The 23,892-nt window shown below is 43.1% G+C and overlaps 1 protein-coding gene across 2 annotated transcripts in view; it reads left to right on the forward strand.

The window, feature by feature from the left end:
- The window catches only part of RAP1GDS1 (Rap1 GTPase-GDP dissociation stimulator 1), a 202,071-nt gene that overhangs the window by 90,904 nt on the left and 87,275 nt on the right, over window positions 1–23,892 (forward strand). For both annotated transcript variants that reach the window (XM_077476583.1, XM_077476584.1), the window contains exon 3: window positions 10,667–10,789. In XM_077476583.1, coding sequence (XP_077332709.1) covers window positions 10,667–10,789 — 123 coding nt within the window. The remainder of the gene's footprint in view (window positions 1–10,666; window positions 10,790–23,892) is intronic.

Raw genomic sequence — 23,892 nt, forward strand, 5'->3', positions numbered from 1 at the left:
GACAAAAAAAAAATATTCAATGGGCTCAACATGCCCCTCAGCAATTTCCTTGGGGTGTCTACTTTCCAAAATGGGGTAATTTGGAGGGGGGGGTTTGTACTGCCCTGCCATTTTAGCACCTCAAGAAATGAGATAGGCAGTCATAAATTAAAAGCTGTGTAAATTCCAGAAAATGTACTCTAGTTTGTAGACGCTATAACTTTTGCGCGAACCAATAAATATACGCTTATTGACATTTTTTTTTACTAAAGACATGTGGCTGAATTAATTTTGCCCTAAATGTATGACTAAAATTGAGTTTATTCGATTTTTCTTATAACAAAAAGTAGAAAATATTTTTTTTTCTCGAAATTTTCGGTCTTTTTCCATTTATATCGCAAAAAGTCAAAATCGAAGAGGCAATCAAATACCATCAAAAGAAAGCTCTATTTGTGGGAAGAAAAGGACGCACATGTCGTTTGGATACAACATTGCATGACCGCGCAATTGCCAGTCAAAGCAGTGCAGTGCGAAATTGTAAACAGACCTCTGGTCCTTAGGCTGTTAATTGGTCCGGGGCTGAAGTGGTTAATGTTGCCATATTCAGAGATTATATGACACTGGTATCTCTGAATATTATTTAGCTGCGGACCTGTCCTGTCAGGATCCAATCCGACAATGGCTGCCACAGCATTGGCCTATATCAATCAACAAGGGGGCACAAGAAGTTGTGCGGCCCAGAGAGGTGAATCATATCCTATCTTGGGCAGAAAACAATATACCTTGCCTATTGACATTTTTTCATTCTAGGAATAGAAAATTGGCAGGTGGTCTATTTGAGTCTCCAGCAGTTGTACCCGGGAGAATGGTTCATTCACCCCAATATCTTCTGACAATAGATCAAAGATGAGGCATTCCATACGTAGATCTGTTTGCGTCCAGGTTCAACAAAGAGATTGTCAACTTTGTGTTAGGAACGAAGGATCCACTAGCATGTGGAACAGGTGCCTTGGTGTTCCTGTGGAATCAGCTTTACTGTTTTATGCATTTCCTCCTTTTTTGCCTGCATCCAAGACTTCTTTGCAGGATCAAGCAGGGTTTGTGGCCCACAAGATCTTGGTATGCAGAGGTCGTAAGGTTGGTTGTAGGGGTCCCATGGACCCTACCATCACGTCCAAACCGTCTCTTGCAAGGTCCATTATTCCATCTTAACTTTCAAATGCTAAATGTAATGGTTTGGCTATTGAGACCCACATTCTGAGGAAACGTGGGCTGTCAGATTCAGTGGTATCTACCTTGGTTAATGCAAAGAAGCCTGACTCTATAATCATATATTATGGAGTCTGGAAAGCATATGTCTCCTGGTATGAAACCAAGAGTTGACACCCCAGGAAATAGGTCATAGGTAGAATCCTTGACCTTCTGCAGATGGGGTTAGAAATAAAGCTGGCCTTGAATACTTTCAAAGGAGAGGTCTCGGCCTTATCGGTATTTTTTCAATGACCACTTGCTTTGCATTCTCTGGTTCGTAGCTTTATTCAGGGAGTAACGTGGCTTAATCCTCTGGAGAGACAGGTCACTGTCCTTTTAGGCTCTGAGGAAAAGGGTACGCCCTTGAAACGCGTCCGCAATCTAGGTTATCGTCAGATCCTCATAACATCAGGTTCGGTTTGCCGGTTTTCAGAGACGCTGTTATACTATTTGACAAGCCTTAACTTCTTGTTTGTGAGTATAAACATTGTGTTTATGCTCTGAATAAAAATTTGTCATTGGTAATGCACAAGGTCGATGCGCCCTCCTTTTTTACTTTTTTTTTTTTTTTCCAAGAATACCCATTATTCTGAGGAGGGCTGCAAGACTATAGGCATTGCTTGAATGTAAAGAGTTGGTCTCACCATGTATTAGAGACTATACATCAAAGCGCAGGAGATATGTTTGCTATTTTGTTTGACCCCAGGAAATAGGTCATAGGTGGAATCCTTAACCTTCTGCAGATGGGGTTAGAAATAAAGCTGGCTACTTGCATAATCCTACGGTTAGGTCACCCCTGAACCCTTGGGACTTGAATTTAGTTCTGTCGGCATTACAAAAACAGCTTTTTTTGAGCCGATACAACATATTCCCTTGGTCCTTTTTTTGACAAGGAAACTGGCTTTTCTGGTAACCATATCTTCTGCAAGAAGGGTATAAGAGTTGGCTGCTCTTTTTTGAAAAGAGCCATATTTTTTTTCACAAGGATAAGGTAGTATTGCATCCTCATCCTAACTTTTTACCAAAGGTAGTATCAGGTTTTAATTTAGGGTGCAACGGATCGTCACTGATCAATGATCCGAATGGGTCACCCCACTCGCATCGGCACATGTCGTGCTCCGCGGTCTCGGCCTTAGGAAAGGTCGCGGCTTTAGCCTAGCTCCGATGCGGCGTTCATCTTTCTACACCCAGGCCGTTTACAATGTGATCACTCCGACGGAACGATCACTTGTAAACAAACCGGCGTCATGTCATGACGCCGGTTCCTCTCCCCTCTCTGTACTAATCTATACAGTGGAGGGGAGAAATCGGATGGAAGCAGCCCTGCCAATACTCTGCAATACTCTGCGATGCCCTGCCAATACTCTGCCAATACTCTGCAATACCCTGCCAATACTCTGCAATACCCTGCCAATACTCTGCAATACCCTGCCAATACTCTGCATTACCCTGCCAATACTCTGCAATACCCTGCCAATACTCTGCAATACCCAGCAATGCCCTGCCAATATTCTGCAATACCCAGCAATGCCCTGCCAATATTCTGCAATACCCAGCAATGCCCTGCCATACCCAGCAATACCCTGCCAATACTCTGCAATACCCTGCCAATACTCTGCAATACCCTGCCATACGCAGCCAATACCCTGCCATGCGCAGCCAATACCCTGCCATGCGCAGCCAATACCCTGCCATGCGCAGCCAATACCCTGCCATGCGCAGCCAATACTCTGCCATGCGCAGCCAATACTCTGCCATATACTCTGCCATACCCAGCCATACTCTGCCAATATTACAGTGGGGGAGATTGTGGATATTACAGTGGGGACTATATGGCGGTGGAATTTTCACAGGTTTTTGCAAATTCAATTATTTGCTGATCCGAAAAATGGTCCGATCTGTGACTCTGATCCGAGGAACGATCCGATCCGTGAGTTTTTTGATCCGTTGCACCCATAGTTTTTATCTAAAACAGGATTTTGTTCTACCTTCATTTTTTTCCAGAACCCTGTTCTATGTCAGAGAAATCACTACATTCTCTTGATGTGGTGTGAGCAGTCAAAGTCTACTTAAAGGCGACTGATCAGATTCAGAAAACAGATGTTTTGTTTGTATTGCCTGAAGGTCCTAAAAGAGGACAGGCAGTATCGAAATCTACTATTTCTAAATGGATTCAACAAGTAATCGTTCAAGCTTATGCTTTAAAGAGGTAGATTCCACCTTCTCAAATCAAAACGCACTCTTCTGGGGCTGTTAGTGCTCTGTGGGCAGTACATCAGTAAGCTTCCACGGCTCAAATCTGCAAGGCCGCAACTTGGTCTTCATTCCATATATTTACCAGATTCTATCGGGTGAATGTAAAAAGGCATGAGGATATCGCCTTTGGGATGTAGTGTGCTGCAGGTAGCAGTAGAACTCCTCTAGTCTCATGTTCTCCCTCCCCCCAGTTGGCATTGCTATGGGACTATGGCTCTGTGTCCCATGATGTACTTCAAAAGAAAAGGATTTTACAGGTAAGCGGTTATAAAAATCCTATTTATTTTCTTACATCAGGGTACACAGAGCCTTAGTAAGTACTATGTGGGTTATATCTGACCGACAGGTGCTGGACACTGGCACGCCCCTCAGCCGTGTACTCCAATATAACCCCTCCCATTGCTTGGGGTCCTCAGTTTTTTTGCCAGTGTCTAAGGTGTTGGTCACGAGTAAAGATGTGCTGTGTTGAGCTCCACGGGTAGTAATTCTTGATGAGAACCAGCCATGCTGACCGGATCCGTTCTGTCTTTTTCATGGGCTAAATGAATGGTACCCGGGCCTCGTGTCCGGAGATATGAGGTTTTTCTTGCGAATGCTTCTCTTTAGAGAGCTGGGCCCTGGTATCCAGTACTTTTTGGTAGTGAGGCCATGAAGTTGTACTGGCAGGGTGCTTTCGCAGGTCCAGAATTGTGGGATAACCTGAGAGTTCCCCCGGTTCCTGAAGGTTTCCTATAAGGTCTCGGAGCCTACCGTGAAGGGTAAAGATTGGGTTTTTATCTCTGATAAGGTAAGGGAGATTTTCTCAGGAATTTCTCCTTCTATGTATAGTGTTGTCATGCCTATGTGTCACCACTGGGGGCTGTATTGAGCCACTCAATGTCCTGACGCTGGAAACAGCAGAAGCCTTCGCTCTCCTCTAATCCATCTGGGAACAGACCCTCTGGTAATAAAAGGGGGTCTAGTCTCTTCCTCTGCCCCCAGATTGGCTTTATTCCCCTCCGGGGGACATGGCAGAACAGTTGCGTCTTTTCTTTTGAAAAAAATAAATACATTTTTTTTTAAAGGGCAGACCACGGCCACTTGGCGGAGGATTTACCTCCCCCCACCATGCTTACAGGTATACAGGATGCCACTAAGCACAGGAAAACACCTTCCTTGAAAGGAAAGGGGGGGCTGTAATTTGCGGGGGGCGTGGCTAATGACGTCAGACGTCGGCCACACATGGAGGAAGCTGGTCTGAGCGCTGCATGTGTGATAGCTGCTGCTTACTGTGGAGGGACAGAGCAGGTGGATGGCTTGGTCAGGTTAGTGTACACAGGCTTACTCCTTTGGGACATTATACTTTACTGTAGCTAGGGTTAATTGCAGCTAATGGTGCTGACCTATAGCCTAGCAATGCACATTCTTTTACACAGTGCCTCTGCTTTATGCTTCAGGCTATGAATGTTAATGAGACCAGGAACTTCTCCAAAAGGTCCTTTGTTTGCACTGTAAACTAAATGCATTTCCAAAAGAATGTCATCCTCCTCTGAGAGGGATACGGCTAGTCAAATTAAGCCATCAGGGGTAGAACTCTTCAGTCCCTGTATATATCATACAAACGGGTTTGTTTCTTCTACCATTTAAAAGTTTGAAAAGAAGATTAATGCTATGATGTCTCTCCATAGTAGGACTAAACATAGCAGATTCCCATCTAGTCCTCAGGGCCCTTTTGTTGAGGTGATGGAGGCTGGGGATCAGGAAGATCTTCCCAAAATATTGGAAGATGCTTTTTTATCCTCTTCGGAAGATCCTAAGATGGTAGGAGTAGTATCACAACTCAGGTGCTTGTGTACTCCCTTACTTAACCCTCTTGTTGCCTGCTGCACAGGCTCTTGAGGTATCCACTGCTAATTGGGTTCATTAGAACCTCCTCCACCTGGGGATTTTTTTTCCTATTCAGCCATAGATTATGTATTCTGAATGGGAACATTTCTATGAAGAAAATGGGTTCCAGCAATTGATGCTGCAATCACCTCAGTGAGCAGAGTCTCACATTTGGTGTATCTCAGTCCATTAACCCTTTAACGTCTGCTCCACCATTTTCGTGGAGCACATTTTTAGTCACGCTAACTCATTGAAAAATGTGGACTCCAAGGGGTTAAGGAACAGTTTGTGGAGATACCTAAAATTCTGCCTGATCAGCAGGCCCAGCAATGGGCTGGTGTATCTGACGCACTATGTCTCACAGTAGATGCTATGAAAGACTCTATAATTTAAGCCTTATGGCTTATGCTTGGACTAGTGCATTCTCGCAGAGTTCTGTGGCAAAGATATTGATCAGCCTAAGCACCATGTGAAAGCTCTTAGCCAGTTTGTTTCCCTTCCTGGGGTACGGCTATTTATACTGGATAAGTACATCCAAAAGAGCTCTAATAGGGTAAAGCTCTAAGAGGTTCAAACATTTCTCCTTTTATTGTGCTGCCTCTTCTATGCCTGGGGCGTCTGCCTCTTGGCAGTCTCTACGGCATCAATGCCAGCCCACAAAGCAGAATGCTAAAGTTCCGAGAGCCCGGATGGCTCAGTCGGTAGAGCATCAGACTTTTGATCTTAGGGTCCGGGTCCCTGTTTGGGTGCTGCCTGTGGGGTCCTTGGGCTGCTGAGGGGGCAGTCTTTATGCAAGAGGTTCCGTTTCCACTGAGAATGTTCCAGAGGCCAGAAAGAGGCTTTCTCTGGATCCTTAGGATCAGCTGTTATCCCAGTCGGTGGTATCTATGGTTCCCCTAGTGGAACAGTTTTGTTTTTTTGGCTTCTAGAGCGCGAAGATCTGAATCGGCACTTAAACATCCGATCCTTTCATAATTCGATCGGCTGTGTCCATCCTGCAAGGAGGGGAGTTGCATATCTCCATGTGCCAAATTTTCCCGCTTACCAGAAATTTCTGCGGTTTAATATAAAATTATCTTTTCAGTTATGGTCCTGCCATTCGGCTTAGCCACAGCACCATGAGTGTTCTGAAAGCTTCTGGCACCTCCTTTAGCCAGATTAAGGGCTCAAGGCATAGCGGTCCTAGCCTATTAGAAGATCTACTTTTTAATAGATCATTCAGTCTCAGGTCTAAAACCAGAGTCTGATCTCAGCCATAAAGATCTGAAATCTCTAGGTTGGATACTCAACCTAGGAAGATTCTCCTTAAAACCATCAAGGAGATTACAGTACTTGGGGGCTGGTTATAGACACCATACAGAAGAAGGTATTCTTACCCCAGACAGGAATCCGTTTCCATTGTAGGACTAATTCAGCTTATTAAAACAAAGGAAAATTCCTTCATCCGGCTGTGCAGGAGATTTTTAGGGGAAATGGTGGCCTCCTTCAAGGCCGTTCCTTACGCCCAGTTTTACTCAAAAACTGCTTCAAGACACCATCCTGTCGGTCTGGAATAAAAAAGATTCAGGCCTTGTTTGTTTCCAATACGCTTGACTCCCGACATAAGTCAGAGCCTAAATTGGTGGCTGTTATCCAGCAAAAGTGAAAATCTTTATCCTGGAAGGTGTTAACAACAGATGCCAGCCTTCTAGGCTGGGGAGCAGCCCTAGAAGAATATTCTGTCCCGGGAGATGGTCCAGGTTAGAGGACCTTGGCTATCAACTTTTTTCTTTTTCAGGCAGTATGTATGGCCCGAGAATCTTGGCGGTCAGACTACGGGACTGTCCTGTCAGGATTCAGTCTGACAAGGCCACAGCGGTGGCTTACATTAATCACCAGGGGGGGCACGAGTGTTCGTTCAGCCCAAAAAAGAGGTATATAATGTTCTAGCTTGGGCAGAATACAACATTCCTTGTCTATCGGCAATTGTCATTTTTCAGGCATACTACTTGAGTCGCCAACAATTTTTTCCGGGAGAATGTTCTCTTCACCCCGACGTCTTCCTAGTGATAAGTCAGATGGGGTATTCCGGACATGGACCTATTCGTGTCCAGATTCATCAACAAGGTGGACAACTTTGTCGAGAACAAAGGGTCCGCTAGCAGTCAGAACAGACACATTAGTCTTCCCATGGGATCAGTTTTCACTAATCTATGCATTTCCTCCAGGTCTTCTGCGCCTTCTCCGCAGGATTAATCGGGAACAAAAGGAGGTGATTCTGGCGGCCCCAACGATTCCCAGAAGATATTAATTTACCAAGCTCATAAAGATGGCAGTAGGAGTCCTTTGGACATTATAGTCAGACCTTCTTGCACCGGGTCCGGTATTTCATCCTACCTTACGGACGAAAAGTTTAACAGGTTTGACTGTTGAATCCCACTCTATCAAAGATCATGGGTGATCTCCTTCGGTAGTGTCTCCTTTGACTAATGCCAGGAAGCCGGCTTCCAGAATCACTTACTTTAGAGTCTGGAAGGCATAGGTTTCTTGGTGTGGATCCAGGGGTTGGCACCCCAGGAAGTATGTTGTAGGCAGGATTCATGATTTCCTGCATATGGGATCTGAAATAAAGCCTTGACTTCTGTCATGAGCCAGATCCCCGCCTTGTCTGTGTTTTTCCTATGGCCTCTTGTTTCCCACTCTTGGTGCATAGCTTATTCAGGGGGTAACATGGTTTATTCCCCCTATCAAGCCACCTCTAAATCCTTGGGATTTAAAATTTTTAAAATAAGGATGAGGTGGTTTTATGTCCTCATTCTGAATTCCTACCAAAGGTGGTAACAGGTTTTCATTTAAACCAAGATATTATTCTTCCTTCTTTCTCCCCAGAGTCTTACTCTGGGGAAGAGAAAGCACTACATTCTCTTGATGTAGTAAGAGCGATCAGAGTCTACTTAAAGGCAACCGCTCAGGTTCGCAAAACACAGGTTTTATTTGTACTGCCAGAGGGTGCAAAATGTGGACAGGCAGTGTCAAGATCCACTGTTTTACAAATGGATTTGTCAAGTGATTCTTCAAGCTTCAGCTTAAAGAATAAATGCTTCCTTCTTATGTTAGAGCACAATCATCTGGGGCAATTAGTGCCTCTTGGGTGGTGCATCATCAGGCCTCTATGGCTCAGATCTGTAAGAGCGTGACTTGGTCTTCGGTTCATACGTTTATCAGATTTTATCAGATCGATATTAAAGGTCATGAGGATATTGCCTTTGGGCGCAGTATACTGCAGACTGCAGTATGAGTCCTTTGGCCTCCTGTTTTTTGTTGTCCCCCCCCCCTTCAGTTTCCATTGCTATGGGACATCTCACATAGTTACTATGGCTCTGTGTCCCCTGATGTAAGAAAATAGGATTTTTTAAATGGCTTACCTGTAAAATCTTTTTTTTCATGTACATCATTGGACACAGAGGTCCCTCCCTTCTTTGGGATGCACTTTTTTGCTTGGCTACAAAACTGAGGTCTCCCAGTAAAGGGAGGGGTTATATAGGGAAGTACACGCCATAGGGGAGTGCCAGTGTCCAGCACCTGTCAGTCCGATATAACCCACATAGTACTTACTATGGATCTGTGTCCCCTGATGTAGACCAAAGAAAAGGATTTTACAGGTAAGCTGTTTTAAAAATCCTATTTTTTTTAGGGCTCCTGCCCACTTTATGTATCAATCAATAATCCATTTACGTATGGGTTGCTCTCTCAGGGGTTCTTGTATCATAAAACGGCATACACAAAGGAAAATTGTTCAGGCTCCTGGCTCATGCTTTAGTTCTCTGACCTTCAGTATGTCTCTGCACAGACTAACATGACTCGGCCTCCATTCTATGAGATTGCCCATCTCTGATCAGTTTTATCGGCAGTCTGGTCCAGTCGTCTGTCTTTGAGTTCAAACCACAGATGCGCAATCCCAATATGTCAGTACACACACACACATATATACATGCTGCTCCCTGCAGTAGGACCGATTACCGTTTGTGGGGCAGCACCCACCCGACAATTGGTGTCCCAGCTGGTCAGAGACCATTCACATGCTATACCATGCTCTGTCTTGTGAATAGAGCAAGGCATAGTAAGACAAGTATAGGGGGAAGATCCACTATAGAGTCACACATGTGAACGTATGCACAGTGGTAAATGACAGCCCTCACTCCCTCCCTCCTCTATGCCCACTAACCAGCTAAACACAATTCAGATGGGATATTACACGTAGATTGATGGAGGCTTTGCCTCCCTGTTCTAAGACACAGGCAGGAGGAGCGTGACACAGCCTGTGACTGACAGAAATCTTCCCACACCATGTAATTGTTTAAAAAAAAAATTTCAAATATATATTAGTATGACAATTTAAAACCGTTTATTGATATTAATTATTTGTTTACTCTGTTTTTTTATATTTTTTATTTTTTTTTGAAAATGTGATCAGCAACAGAGGCATAGCAGCTCCTCCTGCTTATGTTTCCCTGCAGACAGGCTGGGAAAGAGCTGGGTTATGTGACACCTGTATATCGATTAGGAAAAAGATACTTAGATTTTTTTTAATTAAAATTAATACATAACCCCCAATACAGAAAGAGAAGAGATAATGTAAATTAAACAGTGTGTGTTTAATATCACTTTAATGAAGTATTTTATCAGACTGCTTGCTACTTAATTTTTAACAATTATTTTGAGATTGTTTAGAGCTAGCTCTATATGTGGATAGGATAGGGAGAACCTCTGTCAGTTGTTTAATAATGGTCAAGGTGCTGTTGGAAAGATTTCCTATCAGTTCCTGTGCGGTTTTGCTTCCATATGCATCTGAATAATCCCAACAGAGTTCTGAAACTAGCCTTTCTCAACCTGTTTACCCTTGGGGAAACCTCAACAAACTTCAATACTTGAGGAATCCCTGCTAACCCCTGGGGGGGTTCAGGGCAGTGCCATGCCACTTACATTGGTGGTCTGTGGGAAAAAAGCCTATTACATTGGTGGCCAATGGGAATAATGTCACCCTTTCAGTCATGTGAAAATAATATGGGTGTAATGCCAAGTGGTGTGGGCCCTGAAACTTTGTAGGCACCATCAGATGGAAGGTCAATCAGCCAGAGCTGAAGGAACCCCTAGCAACTTCTGGAGAAACCTTAAACTAACAAAGCTGTATTTTAATGACCGGAAAGCATTAAAAAATGTTGAAGTTTGAAATTCAAGTGCGTTTTATTCAATGCTAAATATTAGTGGGAAGAACCTATAACAAGGTACAAGTCATAATCTGTCTATATTAAACTGTGTTAACGTTTTCTTTCAGATATAGAGAGCAGTGAAAAAATGCAGCAGAGCGGAATCCTTCAAGTCTTTGCAAGTCTTTTGAATTCACAATCGTCCTGCACAGCAAAAGTAGCTCACATCATAGCAGAAATAGCAAAAAATGGTGAGGTTTTCCAAGAGAACTTTATCTGCTGGAACATCTTCAGTTATTCATCTCATTTGTCAGTATGTTTTAATTCATTTTCATTTCATTTTTCGTTGTTAGAGCTAGTTCTATTATTGTCATTCCCTTTAAATTTTTTTTTTTTTTTTAGATATTTTGTTATATTTTATAAGTGTTTATCACATAAACCACATATATTGGCGCTACAGGCGATCATTAAAAGCCATCCTTTAGTCCAGTTACATCAATCATTACAAGGAAAGTATGATGGATTTTGGTCAATGCTGTTTTTTTTTTTTTTGTTTTTTTTTTAGTTTCCATGTTTAGAAATTGATGCCTTGTGGTGTTTTTTTTTTTTCATTACTTTTTTTTACACGTAAACTAGAAGTATAACTGAAGACAAAACCCCTTTTTTTTTTCTTTTTTTTTTTAATATAGAGTGGAGGGAAAGTAGAACACCTGTTGGGTTTTTATTGCTGTCTGTGTACTTGTTGGAGAGATTCACACTCTCTATATGTCATGTCAAGAGTGAAAGTGAAAGAAAATCCCACATTTTGGGTCATCCCCAAAACAGAAAAAGAGGGGAAATCTTCTAATGGGGACTTATTATTATGATACAGGATTTATGTAGCGCCAACGGTTTGTGCAGGGATTTAGAACACCGGGGTCAGCAAAGTTCTATTGGCCCTGGTGACACCCCAAGATTCCCTCACTTTAGAGGTCTTTCCTTTCACTTTCCGTTTGGGTTATGGGACAAGTGAAGGGAAATCTCACCAATGGGGCACAGATGGGGAAAAAACCTCACAGGATTTTTAATTTACCTCGCCTTATCCAAACTGGAAAAAAAAGTTTTGCCTTTAGTTCTGTTTTAATGAACGTTTAGTTTTTCGAATAAGTCTGTTACATTTTATGAAACATAATATCTAAAGCGAAAGCTTAAGCACGCACTTCCAGCTGATTTAAAAAAAAAAAAAAAAAAAAAGTGACATTAAAAGCTCAACTCCTGGGCACGGATATGTTGGGAAGTTCTGATATGTGAGAACTTGTTACTTAGGTGTGACACATAGCTGGATTGCTGCACTGTACTTTAAAATCAATAATTATTAAAAACGTCCTGTGAGCCTCCACTAACTCTAAACTATCTCAATAACACCCGTAGGACAGCTGCAAGTGTTAAACATGTCTCATTAAAGTCATGCAGATATAAACAAATCAAAATATATACGCTGCGTTACCAGATATAAAAAAAGGGGGCTATACACTAAATATTTGTGATACCATAAGTGCATAAACGCATGTGAAAGTCATACAGTGAGAAACTATAAAAATGACAATAGTGCAACAAATGTGTATAAAATACAAAATCTAAAAAAAATAAAAATATATATATATTATCTTATAAAATAAACTTATATATATAAAACAAGTGTATTTCATAGAGTGCTAGTGTGCATCCATGTGGAAAATATAATATCAATTATCAGTGTCCATAGGATCATATATATTATCACTGATCCTCTAATAATTACACACAGAACGTGCTTATGTGTGCATTTGTGACATCCAAATGTCAGACCAAAAATGCTTTAAGGTACATGTGATTTGGAAACTACTGTGTGGGTGATCCAAAGTAAGCTGCAGTGTTCTCACTTAGGTGCTCTCCCCTAGGTAGTAAACGCTCACCTTGGGGCGTGTGAGTATGCACTTACGCCTAGTCAATACACGCCTGTGGACCACCTCTGGACTCTTCAGTGTTACCGGAATCCTGGCTCCTTCAGAGCAATACCTCAGTGTGTTAATGGGAAAAAGGGGGGGGGGGGGAGAATAGATCAAGCGTGTCAGCGTGCCAATCTATTCAGACGGAAATGTGTACAACTGGGGTGGTATGGGCTTCCTTCCTGGCAGATCACCTGCCTAATATGCTGTCCTGTCCCCTCCCCAACACATGTCTATACAGGGAACTTCCATATCTTCTTCAGGAGGAATTTTCTAAAATTTTCCCCTGAAGAAGACACAAGAGTTCCCTGAATCGACATGCGTTGGGGAGGGGACAGGATGGCACGTTATGCAGGTGATCTGCCAGGAAGGAAACCCATACCACCCCGGTACTGATCCGATTTTTGTACACATTTCCGTCTGACATAGAGTGGCACGCTGACGTGCCTGATCTATTCCCTTTTTTCCATTAACACACTGAGGTATTGCGCTGACGGATCCAGGATTCCGGTAACACTGCAGAGCCCAGAGGTGGTTCACAGGCGTGTATTGACTAGGCTTAAGTGCATACTCACACGCTCCAAGGTGAGCGTTTACTACCTAGGGGGGAGCACCTGAGTGAGAACACTGCAGCTTACTTCGGATCACCCACACAGTAGTTTCCAAATCGCATGGACCTTAACCACTTGCCGACCGCCGCACGACGATGTACGTCGACAGAATGGCACGGGCAGGCATATGGGCGTACCTGTGCGTCCCTGCCTTCCCACGGGTGGGGGGCCGGATCGGGCCCCCCCCCCGGTGCCTGCGGCGGTCGATATTCGTTCGGGAGCGATCCGGGATGAGGGGGCGGCCATTCATTCATGGCCACCCCCTCGCGATCGCTTCCGACGAATGAAAATGCTCCGTGACATCACTTCCTCTCCTGTAATGTAAACACAGGAGAGGAAGTGATGTAATCTCTCCTCCGTGTCGGTATTTTTCGTTCCGACACCGAGGAGAGAGGATCGGTGAGTTGCACCAACACGACACTACACAGTAGAACATGTCGGGCACACTCACACCCCCCCCCGATCACCCCCCCAATTACCCCTGCCCCCCAGTCACAGTGACACCAATGTCATTTTTTTTTTTTGCATTGGTGTCATTTGTGACTGTAATAACTGTTAGGGTTAGCCCCCTTTAGTTCTAAGGTACCCCCCTAACCCCCCCAATAAAGGTTTAACCCCATGATCACCCCCCGTCGCCAGTGTCACTAAGGCTGGGTTCACATTGCAGCGGTTTATGAGAACGAATGTGATTCGCACCGCACTGCAGTGCAAATCACATCCGATCTTTGTGCGATTCGAGTTCAGCCATACAGATAGTATGGCTGAATTCGCGCCGCACCCGCCGCAAATTCGCACGGGACCCTTTTTTTGGTCCGCAGCAGAATCGGATCGCATGGGTGTTCACACCATGCGATCCGAGTTTGCAGATCGCACTGCGATATGCGAACTGATCTGGGGGTGTCATTAACATTTCACTGACACTCCCAGCAGTTCGCATAGGGCAGTGTGAACTGCCGCCGGGAGGCATGTGATGCGGGAACCCGCCGCGGATTCGTGGCGTTCCCGCATCACTCCAGTGTGAACCCAGCCTAATAAGCGATCGTTTTTCTGATCACTGTATTAGTGTCACAGGTGACGCTAGTTAGGCAGGTAGGTATTTAGGTTCGCCGCAGCTTTTTATAGCGCCAGGGACCCCCATATACTACCGCATAAAGCCCCCTGATTACCCCCTAGTTAACCCTTTCACCAGTGATCACCATATAACTGTTACAGGTGACGCTGGTTGGTTAGTTATTTTTTTATAGTTTCAGGGCACCCGCCATTTATTACCTAGTCTCACTAGTGTACCCGTAAATTTAGGGGTGTCTACTTTCCAAAATGGGGTCATTTGGGGGGGGTTTGTGCCATCTTGGCATTTTATGGCCTTCAAAACTGTAACGCCCTTAGAAAGCCTGAAGGCGGTGCTTGGTTTTCGGGGCCCCGTACGCAGCTAGGCTCCCAAAAAGTCCCACATATGTGGTATCCCCGTACTCAGGAGAAGCAGCAGAATTTATTTTGGGGTGTCATTTCACATATGCCCATAGCATGCGTGAGCAATATATCATTTAGTGACAACTTTGTGAAAAAAATAAAAATAAAAAAATTAAAGTTTGTAATTTCCCGCAACTTGTGGCAAAATATAAAATATTCCATGGACTCAACATGCCTCTCAGCAAATAGCTTGGGGTGTCTACTTTCTAAAATGGGGTCATTTGTGGGGGTTTTGTGCCATCTTGGCATTTTATGGCCTTCAAAACTGTAATAGGTAGTGAGGAGTGAAGTCAAATATTTACGCCCTTAGAAAGCCTGAAGGCGGTGCTTGGTTTTCGGGGCCCCGTACGCGGCTAGGCTCCCAAAAAGTCCCACATATGTGGTATCCCCGTACTCAGGAGAAGCAGCAGAATTTATTTAGGGGTGTCATTTCACATATGCCCATAGCATGTGTGAGCAATATATCATTTAGTGACAACTTTGTGTAAAAAAAAAAATAAAAAATTTTTTTTTTGTCATTATTCAATCGCTTGAGGCAAAAAAATAAAATATTCAATGGGCTCAACATGCCACTTATCAATTTCCTTAGGGGGTCTACTTTCCAAAATGGGGTCATTTGGGGGGGTTTTGTACTGCCCTGCCATTTTAGCACCTCAAGAAATGAGATAGGCAGTCATAAACTAAAAGCTGCGTAAATTCCAGAAAACGTACCTTAGTTTGTAGATGTGACAACTTTTGCGCAAACCAATAAATATACAGTTATTGACTTTTTTTTTACCAAAGACATGTGGCTGAATACATTTTGGCCTAAATGTATGACTAAAATTGAGTTTATTGGATTTTTCTATTAACAAAAATTAGAAAATATCATTTTTTTTCAAAATTTGCGGTCTTTTTACGTTTATATCGCAAAAAATAAAAATCGCAGAGGCAATCAAATACCATCAAAAGAAAGCTCTATTTGTGGGAAGAAAAGGACGCAAATTTTGTTTGGGTACAACATTGCATGACCGCGCAATTACCAGTTAAAGCAGCGCAGTGCCAAATTGTAAAAAGACCTCTGGTCATTTACCAGCAAAATGGTCCGGTCTGAAAGTGGTTAAAGAACCTTTGTACTGACACATTTGGATGTCACAAATGCACACGTGAGCACTTTCTATGTGTAATTATTAGAGGATCAGTGATCATATATATGATCCTATGGACACTGATGCAGTTGATATAATATTTTCCACATGGATGTACACTAGCACTCTATGAAATACACTGGTTTATACATGTTTATTTTATAATAAGATATATACATACACTTTTATATTTTGTATTTTATACACATTTGTTGCACTATTGCCACTTTTATAGTTTCTCACTGTATGACTTTCACATGCACTTTGGGTATCACATATATTATATTTAGTGTATATCCCCTCCCCCCCCCCCCCTTTTTTTTTATATCTGGTAGCACAGCGTATATATTTTGATTTGTACTTTAAAATCAATTATTTTCATTAGCCTGTATAGTTCAGATCCATCAATAATTCCAGCCTGCTCCAGATATGAGAGCTGTGGGTCTCATAGACTGCAGCATTAGTGGTGTTTTTCCACCCTCCTCTCCATTTGGTCATTTGCTAAACCTCGTGTATTGTATGAACAGCAAAGACAGTAGTGCTGCAGTCTGAGACCCGCAGCTCTTATATCTAGAGCAGGACAGACTTAAAGCAAGAGCTGTACTATCCGGCATAAAGAAAAGTATTGATTTCTCAGTGCAGTGTAGCAATCTGACGATGTGTAAAGCTTGGCCATACATTATAAAATGTTCATTTTTTAGGTTTACCTTCAACTATATAGTGCAAGGAGCCTGCCTGATCGCATACAAATTGAAAGTGTTTAGGTTTGATGTTATATTATATGATTTTGGTAAATCTAAAGGAAATTTGTACAAGAAAATTGTATACTGTATGGCCAGTCTTACACCTGAGTACAGTTAACAGTTGTTTACACAGAACTTACCAAAATCTCTGTGTCTGGAGTTCTGATTTAAGTGACATCTGGCTCTTTTTCTGTGGGATTGAGTAGAAGGTTTTTGAAAGTGCATGGGCCATATATAGATAGTCCAAGCAGGATTGCTGCACTTAAATTGTTTTAAATAAATTTTAAAAAGTTACAAAAACCTTTTAGTTCCTACCTGAGGAAGGGCATTATGCTAGCCTGAAACTGTTGAAATGGGCCACTTTTGATAGGTTTTTGTAACTTTTTTTCATTGTATTGAATACATTTTAAGTGCAGCAATCCTTTTAGGACTTTGTGTGTATATGTGTGTGTGTGTATATATATATATATATATATATATATATATATATATTATATATAATTTTTTAGGCTTGTAAAATGATAATACTTAATGTTCTTTTGGATATAGCTGGCTATGTATACAAATTCACAATATGTGTATGTTCTTCTCTAGTGCATATCGAATGTAGTGAAAAAAATGGTAGCACCTGATGAGCCATGATTCTACATGCATTTTCTCATTTGTTAATTGGCCTCATTGGCATTGAATGATTAATTGACCCCATATGAAAGAAATGTGTATTTATATGCTTGTAATGATCACCATTGTTGTATGTGTTGTTCTGAAGAAGGGCGCTATCTGCATTGTCCGAAACCGTCATGCATTTGACACCGAATGGAATATGAATTGATATAATATATGTGTGTGTGTGTGTGTGTATATATATATATATATATATATATATATATATATATATATATATATATATCTCATGGAAATAAAATAAAGAAGCAGAAGGTATTTCTTTTTAAATTTGAGGCTGATAAATGAGCAATTGTTTTCTGCAGAAGGGAACTAAGAATTCTTACAGAGTAAAGATAAGTAAGGCTAGCCATAGATGAGTCCTCACTGGGTTAAAAAGAAAACAAAAGGAAAAAAAAAACAGACCAAATTCCCCCTTCCACACACTGGATGTGGATGGGGGAATATTCACCGCTGTAGTCTATAGCCTCCAACACTGATCGAGCAGCTAAAACCCGACAGCGTGGTTGAACAGAAAATTATCAGTAGATCACTGTCTGTACAACCACAGTGGCCATACATGGATTGAAATTCGGCCAGTCTATGCTGAACTGGCCAAATTTTTATCCATGTATGACCAGCTTTTGAAAGGGAGCAGCACAAGAGAACAAAGCTTAGAAACTTGCTGCACTGAAATAGGATGCAGACACGAATGAATTAGAACGGGTTTATTGTTCGAATACCTGGTTTTCTGTTGGCATACCTGAAACTATAGAGATATTATGGCAAGAAAAAAAAAAAGTAGAATGCTTAATACACAAGACAGAATTCTTACACTAGTTTAGGTTTTCTAAAGAGTAATCCTAGAAATTTTCGCTAGGATGTAGGGATGGGGATGGATCACTGTTTTGACTCCTTCAGTTATGTGTGGGACTTTTAGCTTGAGCAATAAACTTTGTAAGTACAGGATTATTTCAATGGGAGCTTAATATAAAACATGTTAAAAAAAAAAAAAAAAAAAGCCTACTTAAGCCTTGTACACACAAATAGTTTTTTTCTTTATTGTACATCATGGGACACAGAGCCTTAAGTAACAACTTAATGGGTAAAAAGGCACGTTCAGGTGATGGACACTGGTATACCCAATCCAAGAAGTTCACTCCCGATATAACGTCGCCTCCTATCAGTAGTACCTCAGTTTTTTCGCCAGTGTCTAAGGTGTTGGTCACGAATGAAGATGTGCTCTGAGGAGCTCCAGGAGGGATCCATGCTGGATTTAAATAGCCTTCATACACCAGTTCCATCCAAAGTGCCGGGGGAAGGTTGGATTGTCTGTTAATTCAGAAAATCCTGTGGCGGGGATAAGGTTAAGGGGAGAAACTTAGGAACTAAAAAGTCCACCTATGCTTTCTTCTTTATGGGAAAACATTTTGTTATACCTTAAATCTCCACTAGAGTGAGTCTATGCACATACCTTAATCTGTTGTCTTCACTGTAAGCTCAGTGTCAGTCAGTGTGTGGACACAGCAGCTTGTGCAGGGGGATTCCTGTCAGGTAAAGGGATCTGCCAAAATGCTTTTTTCTCCCTCCTGAAGGGACAGAGGTTTAGGGAACCTCCAGTGATGTACCCCCCTTGTAATACCCCCGCCGCGGGGGGTGCGAAGCTCCAGAATTTTGTTCCATGTGTTACTCCTATGCTGGTTAATGTCAGGGGCTCTGCCCTCCCCCCCATTTTGGATCTGTAGACCCGAAAGACACCCGTGTGTGAGCATTTTCAAAAACGAAAGAGGGGGCCTAGGCACAGCACTGTGTAGCGTCCTCAAGGATGTACGACAGGCAAGCAGGATATAAAAATACAGCTGGAGCAGCCTCTCCTCAGCTGATGAGGAGGACCAAGCAGGCTGCACACGGGACCCAGGAGCTGTGAGGCACGGAAGGGTGGCAAGTGGCATTCCTGATACAGGAAGACTTTTCCCAGCACTAGGCTGAGCTTAATAGCGCCATTTACTGTCATGTCACTATTTTCAGCAAGTAGTACAATTCAATAGTGCATCTGCTTTTGTGCTTAGTACTATGCGTACCAAAGGTTTCACCCCCAGGCCCTAGGACAGTGATGGCGAACCTTGGCACCCCAGATGTTTTGGAACTACATTTCCCATGATGCTCCGCTACACCGCAGAGTGCATGAGCATCATGGGAAATGTAGTTCCAAAACATCTGGGGTGCCAAGGTTCGCCATCACTGTCCTAGGGCCTGGGGGTGAAACCTTTGGTACGCATAGTACTAAGCAAGGTTCGCCATCACTGCCCTAGGATCTCCAATCGCATTTCCACACTGTCATCTTCGCATGAAATACCAATTATGGCAAGCCAGGATGGCCTTTGGAACAAATTGATGGTGTAGCTGCTTTTCACAGTTCAGCCCCTGTATACGTAACTGAAGATGTCCTTTCCTCCACCCTGCAGGGTCTGGAAGAAAGTTTAGCGGCTTTAATCACATCCTCCATTCAAATGCATAGGAAGCGTGATCTGGGCACAGGACGAGGTATTACCCTCAGTCGATCAGGAGGAAAGACATACCGATGATTCCTCTGTGGAGGAAACAATGGTAGATGAACCTTTTTAAGCCTCACAATCTGAGAAGTTGCTGATACTCTCTTACGGAGATGGTTCGTTCTACTTTCATGCTACCCCTGAGTCTCCTGAAAGCTCGGTTTCTTCCTTGGGTTCCTTAAAACCTTCACAGCCTTTGCATGCTTTTCCTGTGCATACATTACTTGAACAGCTTATTTATCCTGAATGGGATCATCCAGATAAGCATTTTCTCCCTCCAAACAGAGGAGTTGACGCTGCGATTTCCAGTGTGAATAAAAGTCTAACTTGTCCAGTAGACAATACACAAATGCTTAAGGATCCAACAGATAAAAGGTTGGAATTCCTGTTAATCTGCTTTTTCCTGGGCAGGTGCCGTTACTCAGCCTGCAGTCGCTGCATTACGTGTCTGTCCATCCCTAAAGGACCAATTTAAAGAGGTCCCTGCACAACAAGCCTGGGAATTGGCCGAACTACTAAAATAATTTATGCTTTGCCATAGATGCCATTAAAGATTCTATTCACCAGGTGTCCCGCCTTATGCTTATGCTAGTACATATGCGTAGAATCTTGTGGTTAAAAAATTGGTCAGCCGAAGCACCATGTAAGAACCTCCTAACTGGGTTCCCTTTTCATGGGGAGTGGCTATTTGGGGATGATTTTGACAAATATATCAGAACAATTTCTAGTGGGAATAGTACTCTTTTGCCAGTCAAAAGAAAGTATAAACGCCCTTCATTTTAAATGGGCTCTTTCTCCTGCGCCAGGGGCTTCCGCCTCTAGGCATTGGTGATGGCCTCCGCTGTCAGACTCTAGAGGAAAACCTCAGGGTCAGGCTCAAAAGAAGTCTTGGTCGGAAACCTGCAAACCAGAATCCTAAAGCATCATCATGGAGAGGCACCCCTCCCTCACCAGAGTGGGGGGAAGACTTCTGCAGTTTTCGGAAGTCTGGCAAGAGGAGATTCAGGACAGATGGGTCATCTCCACAGTAACGCTGGGGTACAAACTGGAATTTTGGGACTTTCCACCATTTCGTTTCCTGAGGTCAAGCATTCCCAAACATCCAGAGAAAAGACAATCTCTGTTTTGGGCACTAGACCGATTAATATCTCAGGGGTGAGCATACAGATCCTCAGAAAAGAGCAAGGTTTGGGGGTTTTGTCAAACCTTTTTATGGTACCAAAACCAAATGGAGATGTCAGACCCATTCTAGATCTAAAAGATCGAAATCAGTTCCTGAAGATCCGCTCCTTTCGCATGGAGACGGTCAGGTCAGTAGTTTCTATCCTATTAGGAGGAGAACTTCTGGTGTCTATCGACATCAGGGATGCATATCTGCATGTTCCTATATTTCGCGCTCACCAAAGGTTTCTGCAGTTCGAGGTAGAACAGCAGCATTTCCAGTTTGTAGCCTTGCCCTTTGGCCTAGCTACAGCACCCCAGGTATCTACAAAAGTCCTGGCCCCACCTCTAGCCAGGTTAAGGGCACAGGGCATAATAGTCTTGACGTACTTAGACAATCTATTGCTAATTGACCAGTCGGTGGCTCATTTGGAGCAAAGCATACGCATTACAACTAGTTACTTGGAAAAATTTGGTTGGATTTTCAACCTAGAGATATCTTCCTTAATACCGCTAAAAAGGCTGGAGTACTTGGGTCTGGTCATAGACACAGCCCAGAAAAAGGTGCTCTTGCCTCAGGCAAAGATCAACTCCATAAGAGCTGCGGCTGGTCAGGTCAAAAGGCAATCCCTCCATTTGCCTTTGCTTGAGGTTGCTAGGAAAGATGGTGGCTTCATTGTAAGCGGTTCCCTATGCCCAGGTCCAATCAAGACTGTTGCAAAACAGTATCCTGTCTATTTAGAACAAAACAATTCAAGCTTTATACTTGCCAATGTGGCTGTCCCCAAAAGTGTCCCAAAGCCTCAGTTGGTGGTTACTAACCCATGAATCTGCTGAAAGGAATATCCTTCAGAGCAGTTATCTGGAAAGTGGCAACGACAGATGCCAGCCTTTCAGGCTGGGGAGCAGTACTAGAAAAGACAACTGTCCAGGGACAGTGGTCAAGAGCCAAAATAACCTTGTCTATCCTAGAGATTCATGCAGTGTGTCTGGCTCTGAAGGCCTGGACTTTCAGGTTACGAGATTGTCCTTTCAATATCCAATCCGACAATGCCACAGCTGTGGCCTATATCAATCACCAAGGGGACACCAAGAGTCTCTCAGTGCAGAGAGAGGTGAACCATATTCTAACATAGGCAGAAAAGAATGTCCCGTGCCTATTGGCAGTCTTCATTCTGGGAGTAGAGAATTGGCAGATGGACTACTCGAGTCACCAGCAGTTATTCCCAGGGAATGGTCTCTTCACCCTGACATTTTCCCTGGGGGACTCTGGACATCTTCTAGCATCCAGATTCAACATGAAGTTGGTCAACTTTGTGTCCAGGACAAGGGATCCACTCGCATGCGGAACAGATGCGTTGGTGACCCCGTGGGATCAGTTCTCACTGATCTATGCAATTCCTCCTATTCAATGACTGCCTCAGCTTCTTTGCAGGATCAAGCTGGAAATAAAGCCTGTAATTCTGGTAGCATCAGCATGGCCCCAAAGGTCATGGTGTGCAGAAATCATAAAGATTATTGTGGAGGGTCCATGGTCCCTCCCACTATGGCCAGATGTGCTCTCACAGGGACCGATATTCCATCCTACCTGACAGTCTCTAAATTTAATGGCTTGGCTATTGATACCCACGTTCTGAAGAAACGTGGGCTTGCAAGGGTCAGTTATCTCTATCCTGATTAATGCAAGGAAGCCAGCTTCCAGAACTATATATTATAGGGTCTGGAGAGCTTATGTTTCTTGGTGTGGATCCAAGGGTTGGCACCCTCGGAGATATATCTTAGTCAGAACTCTTGCCTTTCTACAATTAGGGGTAGAGATGAAGTTGGCCTATTAAAGGCCAAGTCTCAGCTTTATGGGTCTTATTCAAAGACCTCTTGCTATATCCATTCTTTAGTCCGAGGTTTTATGCAAGGGGTGATGTGACTTATTCTGCCAGTCAAACCACCTTTGAACTCTCGGGACTTGAACTTAGTTTTGTCTGTGTTACAAAAACAGCCATTTGAACCGATGCACCAAGGAAGTTGGTATTTTTGGTTGCTATATCCTCAGCAAGGAAGGTTTGGGAATTGGCTGCTCTTTCTTGTAAAGAGCCATATTTGATTATTCATGAGGACAGAGTGGTGTTACGCCCTTGTCCAAGCTTTTTGCCAAAAATGGTTTCAGGTTTTCACCTGAACCAAGATATTGTCCTGCCTTTTCAAAACCATGTTCCAGGGAGGTAAAGTCACTACATTGTCTTGATGTGGTGAGAGCAGTGAAAATCTATTTAAAGACAACTGCTCAGATTTGTAAGACTGATGTCTTATTTATTCTGCCAGTGGAACCTAAGAAAGGACAGGCATCATTGAAATCCACTGTCGCTAAGTGGATTCGGCAAGTTATAATTCAAACTTATAATTTAAGGGGTAAGATTCCCCCTTTTCAAGTTGAGGCACAGTCTACCAGGGCGGTTAGTGCTTCTTGGGCAGTGCGTCACCAGGCCTCCATGGCTCAGATCTGTAAGGCCGCAACTTGGTCTTCAGTGCATACATTCACAAATTTTATCAAGTGGATGTAATGAGGTATGAGGATATCACCTTTGGGCGCAGTGTGCTGCAGGCAGCAGTATAGGTCCTCAAGTCTGGGGTTACCCTGCGGGTTGTGTCTCCCTCCCCTCAAATAGCATTGCTATGAGAGGTCCCATTAAGTTATTGCTTAAGGCTCTGTGTCCTATGATGTACGATAAAGAAAATACGATTTTTATAACAGCTTACCTGTAAAATCCTTGGAGTACATCATGGGACACAGAGGTCCCTCCCCTCTTTTTGGGGTTTAGGTACATTGCTGTGCTACAAAAACTGAGGTACTTCTGATAGGAGGAGTGGTTATTTAGGGAGTGAACTTCCTGGATTGGGTATACCAGTGTCCATCACCTGAAGGTACCTATATACCCTTTGTTATTACTTAAGGCTCTGGGTCCCATGATGTACTCCAAGAAAAGGATTTTACAGGTAAGCCGTTATAAAAATCCTATTTTTTCATTCAACCCAGCAGGCGGAACGAAAACAAACTCACAGCTC

The sequence above is a fragment of the Lithobates pipiens genome, unplaced genomic scaffold (assembly GCF_037356315.1).
Source record: "Lithobates pipiens isolate NorthernLeopardFrog02 unplaced genomic scaffold, aLitPip1_a1.2 Scaffold_13, whole genome shotgun sequence".
Taxonomy (NCBI): domain Eukaryota; kingdom Metazoa; phylum Chordata; class Amphibia; order Anura; family Ranidae; genus Lithobates; species Lithobates pipiens.